We start from the raw sequence: 25,408 nt of genomic DNA, 5'->3' as shown, positions 1-25,408 counted from the left end.
AGCACAGCTGGTCTGACCTTCCTGCAACCAGCTGCCGTAACAAAGGACCCCTGTCAGGCTTCTAGAAAGGTGGCCCGTCTACCCATCTTTTTTTTCCCTGTCCCATTTCTCTTCTGCCACTCTCCCTCCCTCCCCCACTCCGACTCCATTGTATCCCTGTAGATCTGTCCCAGCTGTTAGGATCTTTTTATGTTCCTTTCTTTTGGTGTGACCTCCCTTCCACTGAATTAACCCCGCTTCCATATGCATTCACGACTCGTACGCATACACGCTTTTGCAAAACTGTGAGCACAACTTCTAAGGGTTTGACAGAATGTTGATGCTGAACCTTTTTTGAAAGAAGTCTCTTATCCTCACCAAGGCTGCATTTATTTGATAAAAAATACGGTAAAAACAGTAATATTGTGAAATATTATCACAATTTAAAAGGACTATTTTCTATTTGAATACTTTAAAATGTAATTTATTCCTGTGATGACAAAGCTGAATTTACAGCATCATTACTCCAGTCTTCAGTGTCACATATATGGATTTGCTGCTAAAGAAACATTTCTTATCACTATTAGTGTTGAAAACAGTTGGGCTGCTCAATATTAATCAAGCAGCACAATTTAGTAACAGCATTTATTTGAAATATAAATATTTTGGAGTGTATATAAATGTCTTTACTGTCACTGTTGATCAGTTTAATGCAATATTAAATGCACACTGAATTGAACAGAACAGTGATTTGCATAGTATTAAAAATTTTTTTTTTTTTTTTTAAGGCTGACAGAACGGGGTCTGACAGAATGCTGATGCTGAAGCTTTTTGGCCAGATACCTTGAGGGTGGGCCTTGTGTCGGCTTGATGCCACCCAGTACCAGTCCCATTCCCTTTTGTTCCAAGTTGCGCGTGCCTAGCAATTCACAGCAATTGTGTTGGTGGCGGGGAGGCCGGGCTGTGTCCCTTTGTAGTCCAGCCATTGTTCCTGACACACGCTAGTGTTTGACAGACGCACGTGCTGACAAAGGCCGCACAGCATACCTCTGCAAATTATTTGCTGGGGCCCGCTGAAAGATGAGACGCGGTGACCATCTGTGATCCGTGCTTTTAAGCTCTGTATGCACACCCGTCCGGCCTCTTCAAATCCTAGCCATTGTTAAGCCACACCTTTTATATCTTCTTCAATTATTATTATTTTTTTTTTTTTTGGTCTGTCTCTAAAACCTAGATCTAGAAGAATCCAGACTGAATTTGTTGGATCTCATATTGAAGATCTCACATGTACTAAAATCTCACATTTGTCTCTTGAAATATTGAACTTCTGACACTGACATTCTGGCCAATAAGCTCATAATGTCATACTATGCCTGATAACTGTTAAATTGATCATCGTGACTAGTGATTTTTGAAGATTAACTTTAAGGGTGTGTTCACACTTGGCATGTTTGGTTCGATTAAAACGAACCCTGGTGTGATTGTTCTGTTAGTGCGGTTCATTTGAATAAGTGTGAATGCTGCCATCCAAACACTGGTACAAGTGGACCGAGAGCACTGAAAAGATGGGTCTCGTTCTGCTTCCAAACGAACTCTGGTGCGGTTCGAATGAAACATGAATGCAACACAGACCAAAGACACGAAAACGAACCATAAATGGGATATGATGTCACAAGATGCTAAGAAGGACAGAATGCTCAAGCATACTTTTTTTTTCTCGTTTTTCTCGCGTCTCCTCGAAGCAGATCTTCATTTGAGTGTGTGTGTGTGTGTGACAGAGGGATTCCTGCTGCTATTTTGACTCCTTTACACATTTTATAAGCTCTTCACGAGTTCTCAGCCCTTCAAAATACCATTATATGCAGGCTACGCACATAAGACGCACAGATATCCCAGCACACAGCATTGTTTTGGATGTTTGGTAAGTTCCGTCACGAAATATACGTGATAAATTCCGACCAATCAGGTTGTGAACATATGCCAATGTGAATGCTAAGCGAACCAGGACTACATTTTTTCTTTGGTCCGAACCAAGCGAACCGAACTACAAGTGTGAACACACCCAAAGTGAGTGTTTGATTATGGCAATCTAAGGTAATCTAAATTTAAAATTGAGGAAATGAGCGTGTGCAATTCAAGTGTTTATATGCTTAATTATTCCTATTGATCGGATTATTTGATTTGAATTTCATTAAGATCGAACTCAGTTGGATCGAATGAGGTGTTTACATAAAGGCTTTTCATTTGGATTGATTGAGACATCAATTGATTATTTGGGTGCATGTAAACATAGCTAATATGTAACTAAATAACTAATTTCTCATCAAATTCTAATAATAAAAAAAATTAAAGTAATACAGTAATACATTATATTCCTCTGCTCTAATAGAAATTTACCACTATTCATGATTTTTATCAAGTGGGGAAAATTTTCAGGAAGCATCTCAGCCTGGGTTGAATGAGTTTTTGTCAAGTCAGAGGCCCCCTTTCTCTCGCAAGGCTTTGTTTCCTAACAACCAGACAAAACATTAATGGAAAGGTGCGCTTCCATGGCTTAAATGACTTTCACTGACTGGTTGAGAGGTGGAGATAACAGTCGTTTCAGTCTAGCATGGAGCGCTAACTTCATTCTGTCTGCTTTGCTCTTCTTGCCTTTTAGTTTGAATCAATACACTGTATCTGCCTAGCGAAGGTCATCCAATGCACTGGGTGAAGTGTCCAGACTATAGCCAAGGCACTACTAAAGCACAATCAATGTAGTCCACAAATAACAGCCGTCTGTTATTCTGGAGTATTGAAGGACATCGAAGGTTTTCAAACACGGTATGTCTGGAATATTTTCAATTTAGGTGGTTTATTTTGAGATAATGTTTTGTAGTTTGTAGAATGGTTTCTACTTCTCTTCCTTTAAAAAAACTCTTGGTTGCGTATCACAACAGGGTCAGACAAGTGCATGCCTTTGTTTTCTTTCTTAAATAGAACGGCAGCATGCAGATGTCAAGTCTCTGAAAACAAAGGAAGAATGAGTAGGAAACTCCAAACTTTCTTTAAAAGGATAGTTCACCCAATAATGCAAATTCTGTCATTAATTACTCACCCTAGTGTTGTTCCAAACCCGGAAGACTTTTGCTCATCTTTGGAACACAAATGAAGATCTTTTTGATGAAATCTGAGAGCTTTCTGTCCCTCCATTGACAGCTACACAACTACCACTTTGATGCTTCAAAAAGTTCATAAAGAGATAGTAAAACTATACTTTATATATATATATAGAATTTAGACTTTTATTCACATATACCAATAAATATTTATTTTTTTAATATCGGCTGCTAACCGATATGGCTCCGATATATTGTGCATCCCTAAAATTATATGACAACCTTTGTCATTTAATGGCATGGATAGGAACCAGTGTCATCTGTGATGATAGGTTTATTAGCATTTTTTTATTAGTTTCACTCGTGCAGTGACGTCCTAAGTTCGCTCCATGACCACAGGCAGCTGTCCCACGCCATTAGCATAACAAAGTTGTCCACTTCTGCTCCCTGTGTTGGATGCCACTAGCTGTCAAGAAGGAACCATGTGGCATGTCCCAGCCCTGCTGTGGGCCATCTGTGGGCCTGTTCCCCTTTCCACTCACTTTTCCTGACTCACTCTTACCAGTGTTGTGGAAACCTCCATAAAACATACTTGAGTCATCGCACCATTCGGCTGCAGTCTAATAATTGTGGGTAATAAATTTAAAAACAGTTTTTGTTGTTTATCCAATATATGGACTTGGACGTGGTTGGAGGTCCTGCCATGCTGACATTTGTCAGTCACTGGCTTTTTTCGTGCTTTCCCACTGTGGTCTATTTATTTTCTGTCTTGGGTGTAATGTGAACTGTGCACCCAGCGGCATTTAATTACATTTTCAGGGAAATGTAGACTTTGTGGGGGAGAATTGAGTGAAAGCATTAGCACGTCAGTGAGCACTGTTGACATTAACTCTGACCTATTGAGAGATTTATACATAAAACAGGTTAATCGTGTGGTATTTAGCCATTTTGAGATTATCGGTTGATTAAACATGCCTGCTTGGACATTTAACAGAAGTGCTAGCTCTCTGTTCCGTTTTGTTCCAATACAAAAACTGGTAACACTTTATTAAGGGTACAGTTATACGTTACTACATGTACTTACTAGTAACAGTAAATTATGCATAATTACAAGTAACAAACCTTAACCGTAACTCTATAGTAAGTACATGTAGTTAATAAATATTACTCAGTACTTATTTGAGTAAGTACAATGTAACAATGTCACCCTAAAACAAAGTGTAACTTGAGTGTAACTATTACTTACTATAAAAAAGTAATGACCTGCTCCTCCTCTGAAATGTCATCACTTTGGCCACAATGGACTATTGAATAATGTTATCAAATTAAATTACTATAAGAACTGTTTTAGTAAATTTGCATTTACATTGGCTCCATTCTTTTTGTAATTGCTACTTTTTATGATCCAATCAATTACCAGTGGATAAAGTTGTGCCATACTTTTTTTCTTGTTAAATATCCTGTTTCACTTTGAAATATGTCACATTATGTAAGTAAATTGGGTTACAAATTATAATTAATATTGATTTTAAACAATCAACTTTATTAAGTAACCAGAACAAACAAAGAAAAAGAAGCACATAAATTCCCATGCAAATGTTCCACAATTATTTATTTATAGGTTTTCTAATAATTTACACAATTTTGTGTCTCATTTGCTATAATATTCATATTGGTTTTATGCTGTATCAGCCATTGAACACCCTGCTCTCGGCCAATGAAAACCAGTGAATGCTATTTTTCAAAAACACTCCCAGTCAAAGAGATTCTTTGTATAAATATTAGCATTAGGTATGTTAAACTTTCTCCTGACACTTATGCGTAGTTAAACTGTGAATTTTCCCCACCATGTGCCAGGAAGTAGTATCAAGACAACAATTAGTCAAAATGTGTTTGCAGTAGCACATCATTTCCGTGCTTCATTTCTCCCATAGCCTCTTCCTTCCATCAGGCTTTGGTACTCACCCCATACAACCCTTGTAGGAGTGGTTGCCATGGGAGCTGGTTGCCATGCAGTCGAAGGAGGTGGTGATTGGGGGGTGTTGATGTAGATTGGAGTGAGGTATGACGAACAGTGAGGATTCTTAGCGTGACGGACCTCTGGGTGTGATTGCTCTCTGGGTCTCTTGTCAGATCAAACAGGGACTGCAATCATGCCTGTAGCGAAAATTAGAACGAGGGAGGAAAACAGGCAGAGAGAGAAAGAGGAGAGGGCAGGGAGAAAACACATTAGGGGTAATGAGTTGTTTGAGACTAAGATTTAGTAATCAAATGCAGTGGAGTTAGAGAGAACAAACAAGGAAGTGGCATCGCTACTGGTCTCTGCGCCTCTTTGGGCCTCGCCGGAGGCTCTCGTCTGCTTGATATCAGTGCTTCTGCGTCAGATGGGCTGCTTTTTATACCTTGAGGCTTTGAGAACAAGCAGACTGGGCCAGTGTGTTCACATGAGCCTGGGGCTCCCCTCCATGGTGATGGGACTGAATGCAGGGCAGCTGAGGGAAGTTATAGTCCCCGCCCTCTGTTGGGACTTTTGGAAGTAAACTGCTCGTTACATGCACTCATTTACTTAAAAATTTAAATTCTATCATTTACTCGCCCTCCTTTCTTTCCAAATCCAAGGTTTCTGAGAGACAAAATCACTTAACCGATTTCATTTTCAGCCACTCAGCATTTTCACTGGCCACAATTTTGACATACTTTTCATGGTGAAAATATGTGAAAATTTGGCTGCAGGGAAATTATGCTGCTGTCACTTTAAGACCTGACGCACAGATCCATTATACTGTTGCACATGCATTTTCTTTCTCAACTGTTTATGTTAAAGGTTGTATCAGTGATTTCAGGCCCCCCCAAAAAATTACACATTCATCTAATCTTTCCTAGCGATCCGCTAGCTGCCCGCCCCATAAGCATGCCGTCAAAAAACGCGTCTCTGTAGGCAGCCTAGGCTCTGAGATCTGCACACAAAAACAACTGGTTTCACCAACCACTCAAAACCAAAACAAATAGTGTTCCAACCAATCACCGACAGGGGGAGGGTGTTGTGAGGTTTTGTGCTCATGTACAGCTGCATGCGAAGTCGGAGCTGAAGAAGAAGCTGGCTCAAAACCTCACAACACCCTCCCCCTGTCGGTGATTGGTTGGAACACTATTTGTTTTGGTTTTGAGTGGTTGGTGAAACCAATTGTTTTTGTGTGCAGATCTCAGAGCCTAGGCTGCCTACAGAGACGCGTTTTTTTGACGGCATGCTTATGGGGCGGGCGGCTAGCGGATCGTTAGGAAATATTAGATGAATGTGATCTCTTTTTTTTGGGCCTGAAATCACTGATACAACCTTTAACTTAAAAACATAACTGATTGTGTTTGTGAATAGGCTATTTGCCAAGACCGGCATTTTGACATTGTTGTGTGTATTTGACTGTTTAAACGCAATAAGCAGTGAAAAAGATCTCAATTTAGTACTAAGAGGCTGCTTTATGTGCACGCACTTTGGGTGTGAGCACAAAATCTGCGGGAATGAGTAAAATTATGCGCAATACCACGGCAAAATTCAAGCCCTGTAACACCAACAATATTCATCTGGAGTAAATTAAACGAGTGAGTGAGAGGAGGCAGGTTTGTGTGTCAACTCGCTGTCGGTGAGATGAGAGAGTGAGCAGAAATAGGGGTACAGTAGGAGTCCATTTCTGTCCCCCAAGGTACTACAGTCTACACCAGGGTTTCTCAAACTCGGTCCTGGAGGGCCACTGTCCTGCACAGTTTAGCTCCAACCCTGATCAAACACACCTAGCTGTGAGTTTCTAGTGATCCTGAAGACATTGATTAGCTTGCTCAGGTGTGTTTGATCAGGGTTGGAGCTAAACTGTGCAGGACAGTGGCCCTCCAGGACCGAGTTTGAGAAACCCTGGTCTACACTAACGTACCCCATAAGGCTTATTATTGGACCTCAAGGTACATATATGTACCTTTTTGAGGGTCAAAAGGTACATATACTGTATGTACCGTTTCTTTTAAAGGTTAAGGTACAATATTGTACCCTTGAGGGTACAGCCCCAGTGACAAGCCATTGTACCCCTAAAGGTACAATTATGTACTTTATTTCTATTCTGTGGAAAATGAGTATGGGAAACATTTAAAATATTTCAGTATCGATATGTATGGAGAAATGGCAGTTCGGGGGGTGTCAATGTCAAGCTCTGTTCACATATAAACATTGATCAGCACATACGTAGTGCACATCAAATATGGTAAATGGAAGGTCAAACATATTTGCTTGACATGCGAGAATCTGTAAAAAGGGATCATGTCTCTTCAGAAGATATGGTTTAAACTGCTCGATTCATGTGGATTACTTCAAGATCTCTTTATGAACTTTTTAAAGCATTAAATGTTTGGCTGAATAGACTTTCAATGGATGGACAGAAGTCTCAGGTTTTATAAAAAAAATCTTAATTTGTATTTCGAAGATGATTGAAAGTCTTTTAGTTTTTGGAATGACATGAGTGTGAGTAATTTATGACATTATTTAAGTTTTTGGGTGAACTAACCCTTTAATGTTCAATGTAGTCTTGGCTAAGATTATAGTTTGTCACATTTTATTGTTAGAAATTAGTATAGTATTTATCCAAAGTATTACATTTTGATAAAAGTTTACACATACAGATTATCTTCCTCTTTAGAATAGTGTGAGGTGATATTTTTTTGTACAATATGACCAGGAATGTGTGTTAAAATTTTTAATTGGGTCAGATTTGATAGTAAAACTAGATTGTAATATTGCAGTATTGTAAGACATAAAATTGCAATTCATTGATAACGACATTCTCAAACAAAATTACAAATTACAATGAATTAATTTACTCTGAGTGATTGTTTAATGTGGATCTCTTGTGCCGTGGTATAGCTGTAGCCTACTGACAGATTCGTTTACATCATCCTCTGACGGCTCAGGAAAGATACGCAGGCCTTTGTCCTGTTGCTGCTCAGTGCAGGTAGAGGGCAATGTGCCACTGAATCATTGTGACTGTCATTCTCTAGGATGCGGCTCATACAGTCAAACTACATAAATCTGACCTCGCTTTCTCTGACCCTCTAGAGAGAGGAGGGCACATTGATTGACTCTTGTTTAACAGACTGGCAACGGAAAGCATGTTTGCCAGGAGGCCTGTTTATATTCATATGAGGTCCTCCTATGTAGCATTTATAATTTCATATCAGAGAGGATTGGATATACATACATCTCTACTAACAAATAGCATACAAATTTGTATTTATGTGCCAATCCATCTAAATTGGAGAGTTTCCTAATCCAAAGGGGTTCCATTTGGAGAATGAAGTGCTGTGAATTAAAGTGTGTGACAAAATTTGCAATTAATTAAGAATTGTTTTAGGACCAAAATACTTTTGCTAGACTTTGCATGTGATTTTTCTTTCGAGCTCAAGACCCCTCTGTTTATTGCCTCTGGGCAAAACAACTATACAAAATGCTAGACATGATTAGTCTGGTTAAATGTCCATGTGAATACATTGATCCAGTCCTGCTGGTGGACCCTCATTTGGGTCATGAGAATTTAGGACAAGTTCAATCAACAGAGTGTGATCAATTCAGCACCAGAGGGAAGCTCCACCAGTCGGACCGGCCAAGAGACTCCCGGTGCAGCGACATGATTTGAAAGATAAGTGATGATTTTATACAGTCAGCACAAGACAGCTGAAGTTGAAGGAACAGTTATACTGCCTTCAAGTCCTGTGAAGTTGTCACAGATAAGTTTGTTAGTCCTAATGATGTGCGTTCAAGTGACATATTGAGCGATTTCATAATTTCCAGATAAAAATAAAACGTTTTTATCACATGTACAACAAAAAGAAGGGCTAACACTTTCAAAATACTTTCTCATATCCCAGTTTATTGTGCAGAGACAGCAATAAGTAAGCTTGGAAAGGAAACACTATTATGCTTTCAAAATGTTGCTTGAGCATCATGGCAACATTGGCTCAACCAATGGTGTGAGTTTGAGGCGGGACTTACTCTATACCGAAACAATGTGACAGTTTTTGGGGAAACCTGTTTGAAAACAATTTCGGTTTGTTCCACTAACATTGCAGAAATTACACACTGCACCTTTAAGCATGACCTACAATTTACTTTTTTTGTGGTTCCTTTCATGCACATGTAAACAGAACAAATAATAAATAGATAAAAATGGAATATGGAATAAAATTGAAAAAAGGGGGTTTGTGAGTTGAAAAAAGCTAATAATTTATTAAATCATTATCTAAAATGATTAATTTTAACTTAAAATCTTAAAGTAAATATTTTTCCTCAAAAAATAGCAAATAATAAAAAATTCATTATAATTCATTATAAATGTCAATGAAATGTCTTTCCTTAGAAAAATGTTACAAATAAAACAATAAAAAGCAATATAAAAATACAAATAAAAAGGCAGTATGTCTTTCAATTTTGAAAGGCATTTTGTTACGCAAGTAGCAGTACAGTGCACTGAGGTCATTCTTCATAACTACAGCATTAATAGGCTTACAGGAAGCATGCTATGTGCACGTACTGTGCTCTGTCCTCAATAACTAATCTATCAGAATAACAAAACTGTCTTTTTTACATTAGCTATTCTATGAGTAGAAATGATGCCTAAAGAGCCGAGTGCAGCTTAGGAACACAGCAAGAGTACAAACACAACGACACAGACAACTGGCACTGCAGATGGGCGACTGAAAGTGTGTCATCACCATCTCCAGTCTAATCACCTCCGCCCGCGCTCCTCCTCTGTTTCTCTCTCCCCTCCCCTCCCTGTCTCTCTATCTTTCGCTCTCCATCCTCCCCTCGCAGTCTATGTTGTGGAAAGACAAAAAGTTGATTTGTTCCTCAGAGGCTGCAGCTCAGCACATCCTGGCAAATTCGCATGTCTCCCTGCGTCCGCGTGTGTTTCTGTAGGCGAGGACACATATGGTGATGAGACTGAGCACATGTGTTATTGTCGCCTTCTCCAAGTTAATCTCTGAAGGGGAGGTGTGGTTTCCTCCTTCTCTTGGATCCCAGTACTGAATATTCAGCAGCATTTTGCCTCAAGCTTTACATCAAACGTCAGTTTTGACTGCGAAACCATCGGTGGTTCGATTTTGATACTTTACCTGGCTTTGGTCTTCTGCTATCTGTCTAAAATGAGTTTCAGCAGTGACATGGATGAGACGGAAGAGGGGAGGTGAGTTTTTTTTTCTATTTAAAGATGAAGAATTAGCCTCACAGGAATAGGGTAATGGATGTTTTGCTTCGTTTATTGAATAAATACATAGGTCCTAGAACCAGTGCATCTTACAGATTAGTAACCAAGCTTATTCTGAAGGCTTGTGTTTGGCTAATACTCTTACAGGAAGTAACTGCATGAGCCTCCATATGGCTCAGATGAATAGATAAATTGATATACCAACTGAATAGATCAGCTGATACTTATCTGTCTGTTTATCATTTGATGTATTTGTTGTTGTGGCTCTCTGCAGTTATCAAATGCATTGTAGGCTGGTTGATCAGAAAACAAATTAAAGACTGATCATGTCTGATGTTCCTCTCCTGGAAGGGCATCATTACAGAGAACGCAGTGGACTGAGAGGATTCTCATGTCTCTACCTATCAGTTTCTCTTACTGGTGGCCTTAAAGGGCCACGGTTACATGCATGATATGCAGAAGGCAAAATAGGTCACTACAATTGTGTATGAGGAATCATAATTTTTACTAAGAAAAAAATCCCAACTTTCCCCCAGATTAAAACATATAACAAAACTAGTAAGACTTGTTTTCAGAGAATATATGTTTAGATTAGATTAACTAACTATTAACTATGACTTTTCCCTCAATAAACTCCTTATTAATAGTTAGTAGGTAGTTGTTAAATGATGTTTTATTAACAAGGTTCGGGAGGAGCAGGTGCAGATAATTAACCCAATTAGCACAAGTGGAGATCAATCAGTAATCAACTCAGGACAATATAAATAACAGCAGAACCCACCTCTGTTCCTTGACAGTTTATTCAGCATCCCACCTCCACCCCATCTCCTCACTTTTAGTTCCATCTCCTCACTTCTAGTTCCATCTATTCTCACCAACGGGGGGAGTACTCTGGGTTCGGGCAGAAATTCCGAGCTCGGAGCCCTCCACCCGGACAGCACGCCAAATACGCATAACCTTTACCGTAATAATTATATGTAGATGTGAACTCGTGAAATTCAGGTATTGGGTAATTAAGGGATGTAGAATATGGTCATGCAGAATAAGGCATTAATATGCTTTATAAGTACTAATAAACAGCCAATATCCTAGTAATATGCATGCTAATAAGCAACTAGTTAATAGTGAGAATTGGACCCTAAAATATAGTGTTATGTATTTTTCTAACCCATTAGCGATTTTCTTAGAATTTTGATATGATCTTTTGTTTGTCCTGGAACAACATTCGACACTTAAAAAAAAAAAGAAGTAAAAGTATATAAAAAATTATTCAAACAAAACATATTTACCTCAGAAGAAAAATGGTTTACGTACAATATTAGGATTTGTTTACAGAGAATATATCTTGAATTGTGTGGTTTTTTTTATTTAATATTTATTTTTAAGATAAAATATGAATATTTCTTATGGAGTAAGAAAAATAATCTTATTATATTACAGTTTTCCTTTCTAGGTCAATTTATTTTTCCCTATGGACGTATTTATGACCCTAACCCCAACTAATTAACCAACCCTTAAATTGTAAGGAAGTCCCAAGCCTAAGCCTAACCCTACAATCTGATTGGTTGATGGGAATGTTGCTTCAGAACAAACAACGATATTGACCCAGGAACACATCCCAGTTGCCCACTGAATTTCATTAATTGACGAGTCGACCATCGTGACTAATCCCTATTCCAAGTTTATTTAGACGATGGATCAGCCAGACCGACTCTACATGCAGATCTTTGTTTGACAAAAAATATATTTTATGACCATTCAAAATGGTCAGAAAAGCTTTGGAAAACCAAGGTGCTCAATTTTATCTCAAGGTTGAGTTGTTCTTCAAGAGCATCACTCATGCTTGTCTAGACAGGTCAAGCCTCAGCTCTTGAAACCTCCTGGATGTCAATCTACCCGCTGTATGTTGGATAATCCATGAGAGACTATGTACTTGGTTGACATTTTGTTGAAAAAGTAACCTCAGAGCTATTTTCAATGTCTTGCCCTTCTCCCAAAATAAACTAAATCAATAATTCAAGTCAAGACTCAAGAAGACCTTTAGCCATTCTTTCCTTGCAGTCTGCCCAGTCTGCACATTCAGTAAAAGCTTGTGTGTTTCATTTATTTCGTTTTTTTAAAACACCTAAAATAAAACTGTTTTTTACAGTCAACACAGCAAGGAAAACTACACATTACATCACATTTAGATAAGCAAGATATGTAAGAGAAATATTATTTTCCTATGTGCATTCAATCAATACCACTGCTTATACATGATTAATTTAGTTAATCTTGCATGAGTTGAGATTTTCTTACTTAACTATATTAATCTTTTTTATTGAATGCACTGAAAACAGACACTCTACCTTTATTGTTACTCAATATATGATGCTTTTGACAGAGGGATTAGAGGAAGGAAGACAAAGGAATCGCTTCTAGAGAATGTTAGCTGTTTAAGAATGTAAGGGGATGAACTGAAGGTTTCAAGGAGGTCACATACATGTTAGGGTTAGAGTTTGACTGTTAAAGGATTAGTTCACCCCAAAATGAAAATGTCCTAATAATTTCCTCACCCCAATGCCATCCAAGATATCCATGTCTTTCTTTCCTCAGTGGGAGAGAAATTATGTTTTTTGAGGAAAACATTTCTGGATTTGTCTTCTAACAATGGACTTCATTGGTTACCATCGTTTTTAAGTCCAAATCAATGCAGTTTCAAAAGTCTTTGAGGTGTTTAAACGGGCTGTACGCGATCACAGCTGAAGAAGAGGTTGTTATCTAGCGAAACGATAGGTCATTTAAAAAAATAAATAATAATTTATAGACTTTTTACCTTCAATAGTTCGGATTGAGCTGATCAACAAACGGACAGGGAACGTGACAGTTTCATCACGTTGAAAGGTCACGCCGGCGCCGGCAATACTATTTGAACTACTATTCATATTCATCAGAATGCTATTCATATACTATTCATATTCATATTCACTGAATACTATTACTATATATATAATAGCAAACAATACTATTTGAACTATCCTCCTACGTACGGTCGCATTGTAAACAGTGGGGCGGTACTTCTGCCGGCGCCGGCGTGACCTTTCAACGTGATGACGTTGGGAATTATTAGGAAATTTTCATTTTGGGGTGAACTAATCCTTTAAGTATGGAGATGTAACTGAGGTATTCACATGCAAAGCCTCTGATAACAGCCGTTCACAGGCCCCTCCTTCCCTCACTCTTGGTAGAAAACTCAGATATATTGCCCATTTTATCTCTTTTTTGTCTCTCATGTTTCAAGTTTAATCTACAAATGCTGTGAGAAGAAACTTGTGAATAATGCCTCTTTCTGTAGGCCTGGGGAGAGTCTAGGGAGTGCGATAAAATGTTTCCAATTAAAAAATATTTACGGACGTCAGGTGGGCATATATGGGGTGTTGAGGAAGACCAAGGTGGATGAAGATGAACCGGAAAGTGTCCTACTTCAAAAGAAAGTAGGAGGCCTTATGATAATCTCTTCATTTGTTTATCTAATCAATTTTGAATGTCTTTGTTCAATGAAAAATGACACAAGGTTTAATTCAGTTTCATTTGATTAAATTAGTTTTGACCTTGTAATTTTGTTGTTGTTGCATAACTCCATTTTCTGCTGGATTTCTCCAATCTTTTAAGCCCAAAGTATACCTCAGTTTGGATGTGAACAGGCATTTGCTTAGAGCTGAAAGCATATCCTTTCAAAGTTAACTATGTGATAGCGTGCATGAACATATTCGCACTAGGAAGATGAATGTTTGTCCAGTAGTTTAGTGTTGTTGTTCTGTCTCTTCAGTTTCTTTTTCGACTCATACGCATACAAACTAAAGTATACTTTACTGTATACAAGCTTGCTCAATTTTTGAATGCAATGCCCACATCTCTAAATCTAACCAACAACCGATGCTCCACGTCCTACATTTTTTTCTTTTTCGATAATCTGCTACACTTGGATGTGCTAAAGAATAACCTGGAGGAAAATCTGTCGCTATTTCTGTTTCATTGTTTTTCATCGTTTCAACTCTAAGTAAGGTTGATTTATATCCAAAGGAGAGTTAAATGTCTTTTCGTAACCACTGCTAATAAGAAGCTACATATCCCTAAAATAAACAGCAGAGCAAGGGAAATATCCTTGCCAAATAATAATCATGCCTCTTAAGTTGAGCTTGATTTCGGCCTGTGGCGGATTGAGGGAAAATTTGGTTTGGGAAAAGCCTCAGAAGCCCTTGTTGGTTAGGCAGAGTGTCTGTCAATCGAGCGCATGAGACTTGTCTTGATGGCAGTCTCTGAATCAGCTGTCTCACTGCATTACAGCCCACGGCTGTCTAACTCTTTAAAGCGACTTGCACACAGACATACATTTTGTAGGAGGATTGCTTTACTAGGACATTGGTTTAGTTTGTGTGCTACGAACATTCATCAGCTTATGTCAGTGAATTCTGATCGAAAACTCCTACGTGATTGAATCGACAGCATGTACTGCAAACCTGAATGACCCACATATTCACATTGGCTGTGAGTGTATAATGGTCACTGTGTCAGTGTCTTTCGGTATTGATGATATTAGCACAGGCCTGTTCCTCTTGGGATAAACATTTGGTCTGACCCCTTTTCCTCTGTCATCTGCAAACACGATTACTCACGTCTGGATCTGACGTATGTGGGTGTGTGTGGGTGGGTGTCATGTTTATGTGTGTGAGTGTAACCTCAATCTGAGCAGGTGTGTTATGGTGTGGATTCTTTAGATGAGCTGTGACAGATGGCCAGAGAAACAAGTCGCCTTTGCTCTCTGGGTCAGATGATATTTGCAAACGGGCTTTATAAGGTCCAAAACTGGGTCACTTTTGTGCAGCTCTGTATCTGTACTCCAGAAATATGTGTACAACTCATATTGAACTGTGGTCTCTTATTTGATGAAATATGACATAACTTTCAAGGCTGCATTTACTTGACCAAAAATACAGTGAATATTGTGAAATATTACAAAATAACTTTTCTATGTTAATATATTTTAAAAATGTTATTTATTGCTGTGATCAAAGCTGAATTTTCAGTATCATTACTCCAGTCTTCAGTGTCACATGATCCTTCAGAAATCATTCTAATATGCTGATTTGCTGCTCAAGAAACTTGTCTTATTATTATCAATGTTGAAAACAGTTGTGCTGCTAAATCTTTTTTGTGGAAAACAGGATATATGAACAGAAAGTTCAAAAGAACAGCATTTATTTGAATAAAAAAATTGAAATAGACATTATAAATGCCACTTTTGATCAAATTAATCGGTTTTGCTGAATAAAAAGTATTATTATTCAGTTTCATTTGTACAATATGTTATAATGTTGTGACGCCTGAATTCACATTTAGATTATACATTTTTTTCATTGTATTATTGTTCATTTATTTAGACAAATTAGTATAAAAGTTAACTACTTATAAGTTATCGGACATAATAATGAAAATAATTATAGATTTATTGTATTGGTCCAAATATTTATATCGGGGCATCCATGATAACGGAACCTATTATAATTCACCGAAATTTCATGTCAGTCCAAACACGTATGACCTTTTTTGTTCCATTGAACACAAAATAAGATATTTTGAGGAATATCTGAGCTTCTGTTTTCCATATAATGAAAGCATATTGTGAACAGGGGCTTTCAAACTGCAAAAAGAAAAAAAAGCATCATGAAAATGACCTTTATGGAGCTTGACAGGGCCTGATGATCACCATTCATTTTCATTAAGCAGCAGTAATATTCTTCAAAATGTCTTTTTATATTTCACAGATGTTTGAAACAATAAAAGGCCAAGTAAATTATGAGGATAGAATAACACAATTACAGAATTTTCCCTTTTAGTTGAACTATCCCGTTAATCCCTGCTGAAATAAATTGTGGGTGATTATTTTCCACCCGATCTTCTCAATGCCAGTGAAGAGGCCTGAGCACAGCCTACCGTAAGAGACCGTAAGTGTCATGCTACAATTACTCCCTTTTTCAAAAGCACCCAAAAAGCCTCCATTACACTGTCCACCCACGGTGTCTCTAAAATGAGCGCATGCAGCTGCTGCGGTCTGATTCCTTGCGCTGAGAGCATTGATTTTTTGCAATAATGAGACAAAAGCTATATCTGCTCCCCTGCCTCCACACTGTAGTGAGAGTCATACTGCAGCCTTTGCCTCATCAGTATCTCTACAGTCTTGAGATGCCGCAGGGGAGCTTAGGATGGTCTTTTGTAGATTTTGAGCCTCTTGCTATATAGGAGCCCTTTTTGATTTGTTAGTTACACGTGATGCTACGGCCCGTATGCTCAATGAAGCGTCCTAAGTGAGGTTTTAGCCCCTTCACTGCGCTGTTTTTTTTTCTCTTTAATTTTCCCTCCCACACCGTTTCTTTCTTTCAACCCATTACCTTAAAGGAACAGCTCACCCAGAAATGAGAATCCATGCATTATTCTCATTCTCCTTCAAGTTTCAAAAAGGGCATGAAAGCATAATAAATATAGCATTAAAGTGGTCCATTCAACTCAAGCAGTGAATTCCAAGTCAAGATTATTCGTAATATAAATGTATAATCTTTATACATAGTAGCCAAGATATTTGCTTGGATCTGATGTGGTAGATGGTCGGTCCATCAGACATACACATGAAGAGAAGTGTTCTGCCAAATGTTTTGTGTATGAAGTCTTGAGTGTTGTTTTGGTTTAGTCTTGGTTCACTCTACCCATGTTGCTCCAGCTGGTTTTCATTTGGTGATGAAATCATTTCCATGGAATGGCTTGGATAGCTCTTATGGCTGTTGTGTGACTTTCACATGCATGTTTTGGAAATTTCCCTAGCGGGTCTCATAAGAAACTCTCAAGAACAAATTGTTTTCTTTGCTGTATGTGTTAACGAGTGTCAGGACACCGAAATATTAGTAGGCGATGCCTACAGAAACTATGGCGATTGCAGAAACTACTATGTTAGTAAACAGTTTTTTATTTAAATGTTACATATTCACATAAACATTAAGAAATTGAAATGAATTTTCATTTAAGGAAATTCATTGCTCAGGTTGTTTTAAGTAGTTATTATTCCAATGTAAACAGTCAATCATACACACTCCGACTAGAGATTCATGACATTAGTACCGTATTGGTCGATATTGAACTTTTTAATTGTGCATTGTCATTTTCTGTATTACTACATTTAGATCAAATTTGTAATCAACAAAATGCTCACTTAAAGTTAAACAGTTAAACGGTTTTGACGGTGGTGCTGCATCAGTCAAGACGTTTGTGACTGGCTCCACAGTGTGAGCGACACACATTAAAACTGTGACCTCAATAAGATTCAATGAGTGTGTTTAGCACTTGTCTCCCTCCCCTTCTACATCTCAAGCTCCTTCTTTCTTCTCCTTATAAAGTCTCTTCTCTTTCTCTCATTGGCTTTTGGCCTGTTCTCTGTCTGCGAATGTCTTCCCCTCCCTCTCTGCTGTTCTGTAGCTTTGGCAGCCTTTCAGCCATTAGATCAATCCCGAAAGTATAGCAGAATCTCGGAAGCTCCTCCATTTTTTTTCTTCCTGCAAAAGCATTGACTGATCTTGATCAAGAACCGCCAAACATCTAGACCCTCCTGTTGGGAATGTACTGGTGGTACTGTAATGTCCTGCTGCCTCATTAAAAATGCCATTTGGTTTATTCAGCTGCCCATTCCCGCTTCACTACCCGGACGAGCGGCAGGTGCCAGTCCTGCGTATCCTGTGTCTGACCCCTAACCGATCTGAGCTCAGCAACAGGCGCGTGCCAGAACTGAGTAAAGCCTCCAGAGACTTAGATGCCAGGGCTATTAAAAAAAAACATACTCATATACAATCATGTGTTTCTTTGAATATGTGGGTGTGTTACGTGGCATTTAGGATTCGGGCCAGGCGTACATAGTGGTGCTTCCGCCAATCCATGTTTGGCACCTGTTACCCGTAACATGTCATGGCTTTGGGAAATGTGAGCTTTTGGCCTCTGACGTGATGCTATAAAAGCAAAAGTGGTTGTGTGGCGTGTGGTTCACATTGAAGAACGCAGTACAACAGTTTGTGGGAAGTGTACAGTTTTTAAAGGAGAAGATATGCCGAACCGTGTGAAAAGATGGTAATAATAATTATTTTTATAGTTTGAGATTTTAGTATGTAAAAGTTGAAATGTAAGAGGGATATGAAAGCAAAAATGTTTTAACCATTGATTCAGCCTAATGTCATTATACAAACCCGTATGATTTTTTTTCTTTTGTGGAAAAGATATTTGGCAAAATTAATACCTATATAACTATTAGATAATAACTATTTTATTAATTAAAAATAAAATATAAATTTCAGATGAAAAACTTAAAGTAAACAAAAATTTTGACTTCGAAACTGAACTGAAATGAGTAAAAGCGCATAACACATTTTTTTTTAAAATGTAATTGAAAACTGAAAATCAAAACATAAAAAGCTAACATAAGTTTAACAGTCTCAGTCCCCATTTACCTTTTTGTAAAATATTTCAAAATATCTTCTTTTTTGTTTCACTGAACTGTCCATCTAAGTCTTTGATGTTGTGTCTTTGACCAATTTTTATGATGTGCATGCGTAACTTGGACTAAACAGCTTCAAATATTTGCATTCTTCAGAGCGGCCTGGCTTTGTTGTGTTGTGCATCAGAATTTGAAATTACCAATGCAAATTAAGGGTAGAATGAATGACCTAATTATGTTACATAAATAGGCCTCTTGAGAGCAAAGTAATTGTTTTTTTAAGACCGAGTTGAATACATTCTCTGCAATTTCTGTTTAATCCAATATACTGTGGTTATTTTCATTCAAAATACCAAGAAATCTGAAAATAATGTTGGTGGCATTTTTTTTTTTTTTTGAGATCCAAATCAGAGTGATCACATCCTGCCTATCCAGCATGACTGTAAACATTGCCGTCTGTAATGATATGTCAACATTCAGTTGACATCCAGCCAGTGTGTGTCCTGACTTCACAGTTGGAAGCTCAGGTGAAGTAAGGGCTATTTTGTGCTCCTGCTAACACGTCGTCTTTCTTGTCCTCAGCAACAGAGAGTTTGAGAGCGTGGAGATGAATAAGCTGCGTCAGAGCCTGCGCAGGAAGAAGCCCACCTATGTGCCGGAAGCCAGCCGGCCACACCAATGGCAAGCAGATGAAGAGGCTGTACGGAAGGGCAAATGCAACTTTCCTGTCCGGGTAAGTTGAGAAGTCAACTGGCTTTTTAAGTCTTTGTTACTTTACAATAAGGTTTCATTAGTTAACATGTGCTAATAATGAACTGCACTTCTACCGCATTTATTAATCTTTGTTAATGTTAAAGGAACACGCCGACTTTTTGGGACTTTAGCTTATTCACAGTATCCCCCAGAGTTAGTTAAGTCCATACATACCTTTTTCATCTCCGTGCGTGCTGTAACTCTGTCTGACGCATCCACCGCTAGCCTAGCTTAGCACAAAGACTGGATGTAAACGGCTCCAGCTAGCATACTGCTCCCAATAAGTGACAAAATAACGCCAACATTTTCCTATTTACATGATGTGATTTGTATAGTCACAGCGTGTACGAATAACAAGGTCACATGAGACACAACCATCTTCTAACCGTATACATACTGGGAACTATATTCTCAGAAGACGAAGCACTGCTACTTCTGCGGAGTGATTTACTCCAACTCTGAGCGAACTCTCTGCTCCTCACCACGGGGCTTCTCAAGCGCTGCGAGCAAATCACTCCACCCAAGTAGCAGTGCTTCGCCTTCTGAGAATATAGTTCCCAGTATGTATACGGTTAGAAGATGGTTGTGTCTCATGTGACCTTGTTATTCGTACACGCTGTGACTATACAAATCACATCATGTAAATAGGAAAATGTTGGTGTTATTTTGTCACTTATTGGGAGCAGTCGGGCCTTTTTTTTTTTTACAGATCGGGCTTTGGTCGGACTCAGGCTCATTTAGCTTCTCTCCTTTCATCGTGCCCATAACATACGTGCAGAGCGCAGGCAACTGTATGAAATATTGTTATAATAATAATAATAATAATAATTCATTACATTTATATAGCGCTTTTCTCGGCACTCAAAGCGCTTTACATAGAAGGGGCAATCTCCTCAGCCACCACCAATGTGCAGCATCCACTTGGATGATGCGACGGCAGCCATATTGCGCCAGAACGCCCACCACACACCAGCTTACTGGTGGAGAGGAGACAGTGATGAAGCCAATCAGTATATGGGGATGATTAGGACGCCATGATGGACAGAGGCCACTGGGCAAATTGGGCCAGGATGCCGGGGTTACACCCCTACTCTTTCGAAAGACATCCTGGGATTTTTAATGACCACAGAGAGTCAGGACCTCGGTTTAACGTCTCATCCGAAGGACGGTGCTCTTTGACAGTATAGTGTCCCCGTCACTATACTGGGGCATTAGGACCCACACAGACCACAGGGTGAGCACCCCCTGCTGGCCTCACTAACACCTCTTCCAGCAGCAACCTGGTTTTCTCAGGAGGTCTCCCATCCAGGTACTAACCTGGCTCAGCCCTGCTTAGCTTCAGTGGGCAACCAGTCTTGGGCTACAGGGTGACATGGCTGCTGTTATATTGATAATATTTTAAATATGCAACGCAATATGCGATTACGCGAGTAACGCGACACGTGTGCAATGCATTAGGTGACAGTTGACCATGCAGAGCATCAGGGAGAAGTTGGAGCGTGGGGAATTACTAAAAGTTCCCAATACTTCAGGAAAAGCTGCATTTTGAAAGAGTTTTGATTTGATTACCACAAAAAAAACAATGAGCCTGAAGCCTTCATCAGTGGATGCTATTCTTTTTCTTCATAACACTCGTGAATAAACAGTGAATGAGCCTACTCAGTTCAACAGATTTTTTTTTTCTTTATTATATTTTTTATTATTATTTAACGTTAGCCAGTTGGCGAAGAGTTCTTTGAAACGTTGTTCTTCAGTTAAGTTACTTGACATCAAAAAAAGGTAGGCCGTAAATCTTTATTTTCTGCTGGATCACATTTGGCGATATAATATTCTCTACTGCATGCTTATGCTTCTCTGTAATGGACAGTCTGTATTAATGTTTGTGGGCATAATTGTCGGTGGTGGTAGTTATGTTTGAGGCCTATAATAAAAGTTTACCTGGTAGTGTGTGTGTATGTGTGTTCGCGCATCAGAGACAGCGCGCATCAGAGAGAGCTTTAAGTGATATTGATGTTGGTCTTGGGTCGGGTTCGGGCTGAAAAATTGCAGACGTTTTCGGGCTGGGTCCGGATTAGGGCTTGACCACCACGGGCCAGGTCTCGGTTAGGGCTGGATGTTTATGCTAGCTGGAGCCATTTACCTCCAGTCTTTGTGCTAAGCTAGGCTAGCGGTGGATGCGTCAGACAGAGTTACAGCACGCACGGAGATGAAAATGGTATGTATGGACTTATCTAACTCTGGGGGATAAGGTGAATAAGCTAAAGTCCCAAAAAGTCGGCGTGTTCCTTTAATTTCAACATTTACTAATGCATTATTAAAATCAAAAATTGCATTTGTTAACATTAGTTAATGCACTGTGAAGTAACATGAGCAAACAAAAACAGCTGTTTTATTAACTAATGTTAACAAAGATTAACAAATACAGTTACACATGCATTGCTCATTGTTAGTTCATGGTTGTTAATACATTAAGTGTTGGTTCTGTCAAGCACTTCATATATAGAACCTTTTAGGGGGGTTCCCATCATGGGATCATTTTATGGATTTAGTTTAATTATTTTGTTTTGTTTTTATTTTTATTAAATTTGATGAAGTGAGCACCTCTTAAACATACTTTATCTCTAGAAAAAATTCAATAACCTGTCAAACATGAAAGTATTATGCAATCACTTAAAACATTTCTCCTTATATAAAACCCTTTTTGGCATAAAATGCTATGGTTCTATATTGAACCCCATTGAAGCTTTTTTCTAAGAGTGCACAATAAGACTAGGAATGTTTATAAAGAAAGTAAATAGTGTCAGCTTCATTTGAATTCAATTTAACCCAGGCTCTGCCAACATAAATGTCTGTAGTGTAGTTGTGTATGATGTTCCAGACATTTTTATTTAAGCATTAACACTCACATAATGGCTTAGACTTCAAATGGAATAAATGTCGCGCTAAGGCGCTGTTATTCAAAGCAATACTAGGGCAAGAGGGCAAAAGAAAACAGGTATAATAGGAATGTCCAGATATAGATTGACTTTTTTAAATGTTTGAAAGTCAGCAACACCCTAACAGTGTCTGGCGGACGGCCAAAGGCTAGAGCTTTGAACAAAAGGGCGACCAATCAAGGCCCCACACAATAACACCAAGTTCATGGCTTGAATAGGATGTTAAGAAGTAGAGTATATACCATTCATTCATGTAAAATCCATTAAATGTGTAATTATGTGAATAATTCACAACCCTATTTCAGTGTGAAAATCTATTGTGAGACATAACAGATTTAACCTCTATATGAATTCCATAATGTGGCTAGTATTGCTATTAAAGTAAAACAAATAAGTAAATCCATTTTTTATAATTCATATCATGGCTTTTCTCACGAAGTACTGATATATGTGATTAATGTAATTAATTAATCAGAATATTATGTTATTATTTTGATTAAAGGCATTTGACAATCCTATTTTGAAATGCATAGATGCTTTTTCAAGACTAAAGACTATCATTAAGTAAAGTGGAGGATATATTGCAGTGGATCTTGTATAATTAAATTCAGCCTAATTTTACTCTCTATCCTGAGGCATCAGGAATCTCTGTGAGGCTGATATGTAATCCTGTAATGGCCTCTGTCCTCATGGCCACCATAATCACATAACCCTGGCTAGATGACTATTAATTGTGCCCGTGTAAGGACATTTTGATTGGTTTAGGCTGGACAAAGTGTCTCGCTTCAGAGTTCCACAAATATATCCTCTGCAAATATATCCTTTCAACGGGTTCCTCATTGAAATCTACACTAGCCCTGTTTGTACAGGACTAGTTTTCCCTGAAGAGGTTGAGTAAATTTGTGTTCCTGTCTGTTTTTCTCACATAACCTCACCAAAAATGACAGAGCAGTGATTTGATTTTCACAATGCATGTCATGTCATTTAGAGAATTAATGGGGTTGTGGAAGAAAAATTTCATCATTCTCTCTCTCTCTCTCCCCCTTTTCTCTATATTTTTTCTCTCTTTCCGCAGTACCTCGGTCTGGTGGAGGTAGAGGAGTCCAGAGGGATGCATGTGTGCGAAGATGCAGTGAAAAAACTGAAACTGGTGAGTACAGTAATGCTTTCCATTCTCACAGAATAAAACAATATGCACTTGCTATAAAAAGCAAACTGGCAGCCAAAGAAGCTCAAATGTACAGTCAGCCAGTATAGGAAAAATGTGATATATTATATTATATTATAATTATTTATTATTATTTTATTATTATTTTATTGAGGTAAGGTGAAAATATCAGGAAATTACAAATGTGTTAAATTTATGGAAACTGTAACAATTATTTTGTAGAGTAATAGACATTTCTATTGTGAATATATCTATTAATAAAAATCAATGAGGAAGTCTGAAATTAACTGATCGAAAAGTGTACAAATTCTATATAAAGTGGCCAATGTTTCTGTAGGTCAAATTGAATAATGCGTAACCAGCACAAAACAAACAATAGATATGTTTATTATTATTATTATTATTCCCCACTTTTTGGAACAGTTTTTGCTAGATCATGTCTAGGCCATTTGCTCACCAAGTAAAAAGCTAATGTCAATTAATTTTGAAAAGTAATTGAAATTTCCACATTGTGTTCAAAATGCTTTTTATAGACTCTCAGTACATTAAATCCTCAGTCCTCACAGTAACAGAGTCACATTTATTTAAAAAAATCAATCTTTATAGATCGGAGCTGCTCTGTCAATGGCTGTTGTCTTCAGTATTGCTGCTCTGCCAGTACCCGTATCCTGACACTGCAAATCTCGTTACTGAATTGTCAGAACAGAACTGTAATACCGTTTATGTATTTTTTGTTTGTAAAACAATTGTTTAATTTTTAAAGTTGAATTGTTTAAAGTTTGTATGACACTGTGTGGTCCTTGTCTTTGGGGCCACTCCATCTGTTCATATACGCTCTGCTCTTTCATCCCCATGTTGGTAGTTCCAGCTGTGTCTGTCTACACAGTCACTTCATTTATTTTCTCTTCTTCCCAAAACCCCCAAAGCCTTTATCTCATTCTGCTCTGTGCCTGTGCTTGTTCCTTATTTTTCCGGTCTCTTCTCTCTACCTGCAGCCAGTGTCATTTCCTCAGTGTTCTGCTGGACAGTGACTTTTGGGCTGCTTGTAACAACATTTGGATTCCCTCAGTTCTTCTTGATTTAGCTGCATTCTTCACTTATACTTATTCCTTCAGTTTTTCCAGATTAAATGCGTTTCACTGTGTCCTATCCTTCACTCTCTCAAACAGACATGTGCTCACAACAGATTCAATGAAAAATTTAAACCCTGTTCCAAAACCTAGAGAGTTGCTCTTGCAGTCTACTGAACCTGTCCTAATTGCGCACTAGATGTGTACTTTCAGTCTAATAGTTTGGCCTAAAGAATGTACCTCAGGGCCAAGGACCCCCCAAATAGGAAGATCGCATTGCGAGTAACTAATATACAAAGGCACACACACACACACACACACACACACGTAATACTGTTCAAAAGTTTGGGGTCTTTAATGTTTTGAAAAGAAGTCTCTTCTGCTCTGCAAGGTTGCATTTATTTGATAAAAAAAAAAAAAACAGTCAAAAAAGTAATATTGTGAAATAGTATTACCGTTTAAAATCTGTTTTCTATTTTAATCTATTTTAAATTGTAATTTATTCCTTGGATCATTCTAATATGCTGATTTGGTGCTGAATAAACATTTCTTATTATTATAAATTTTGAAAATGGTTGAGCTGCTAAATATTTTTACTTAATATTTTCATGATTCTTTGATAAGAATAGAAAGTTCAAAAGGAGAGCATTTATT

At 38.1% G+C, this 25,408-nt stretch overlaps 1 protein-coding gene across 2 annotated transcripts in view; it reads left to right on the top strand.

Annotated features, from left to right (window-relative positions):
* Positions 1-25,408, top strand: part of numbl (NUMB like endocytic adaptor protein) — a 54,461-nt gene that overhangs the window by 15,812 nt on the left and 13,241 nt on the right. The window contains exons 1-3 of one of the 2 annotated variants that reach the window (XM_084419931.1): positions 9,923-10,297; positions 19,410-19,560; positions 23,592-23,666. In XM_084419931.1, the coding sequence (XP_084276057.1) occupies positions 10,257-10,297; positions 19,410-19,560; positions 23,592-23,666 (267 nt within the window). In that variant the 5' untranslated portion in view covers positions 9,923-10,256. Of the gene's footprint in view, positions 1-9,922; positions 10,298-19,409; positions 19,561-23,591; positions 23,667-25,408 lie in introns of those variants that run through there. The other variant, XM_084419932.1, reaches the window with a different exon arrangement.

Source organism: Rutilus rutilus (assembly GCF_951802725.1).
Source record: "Rutilus rutilus genome assembly, chromosome: 9".
Lineage (NCBI taxonomy): Eukaryota > Metazoa > Chordata > Actinopteri > Cypriniformes > Leuciscidae > Rutilus > Rutilus rutilus.
This window is presented reverse-complemented; position numbering and strand designations above follow the sequence as displayed.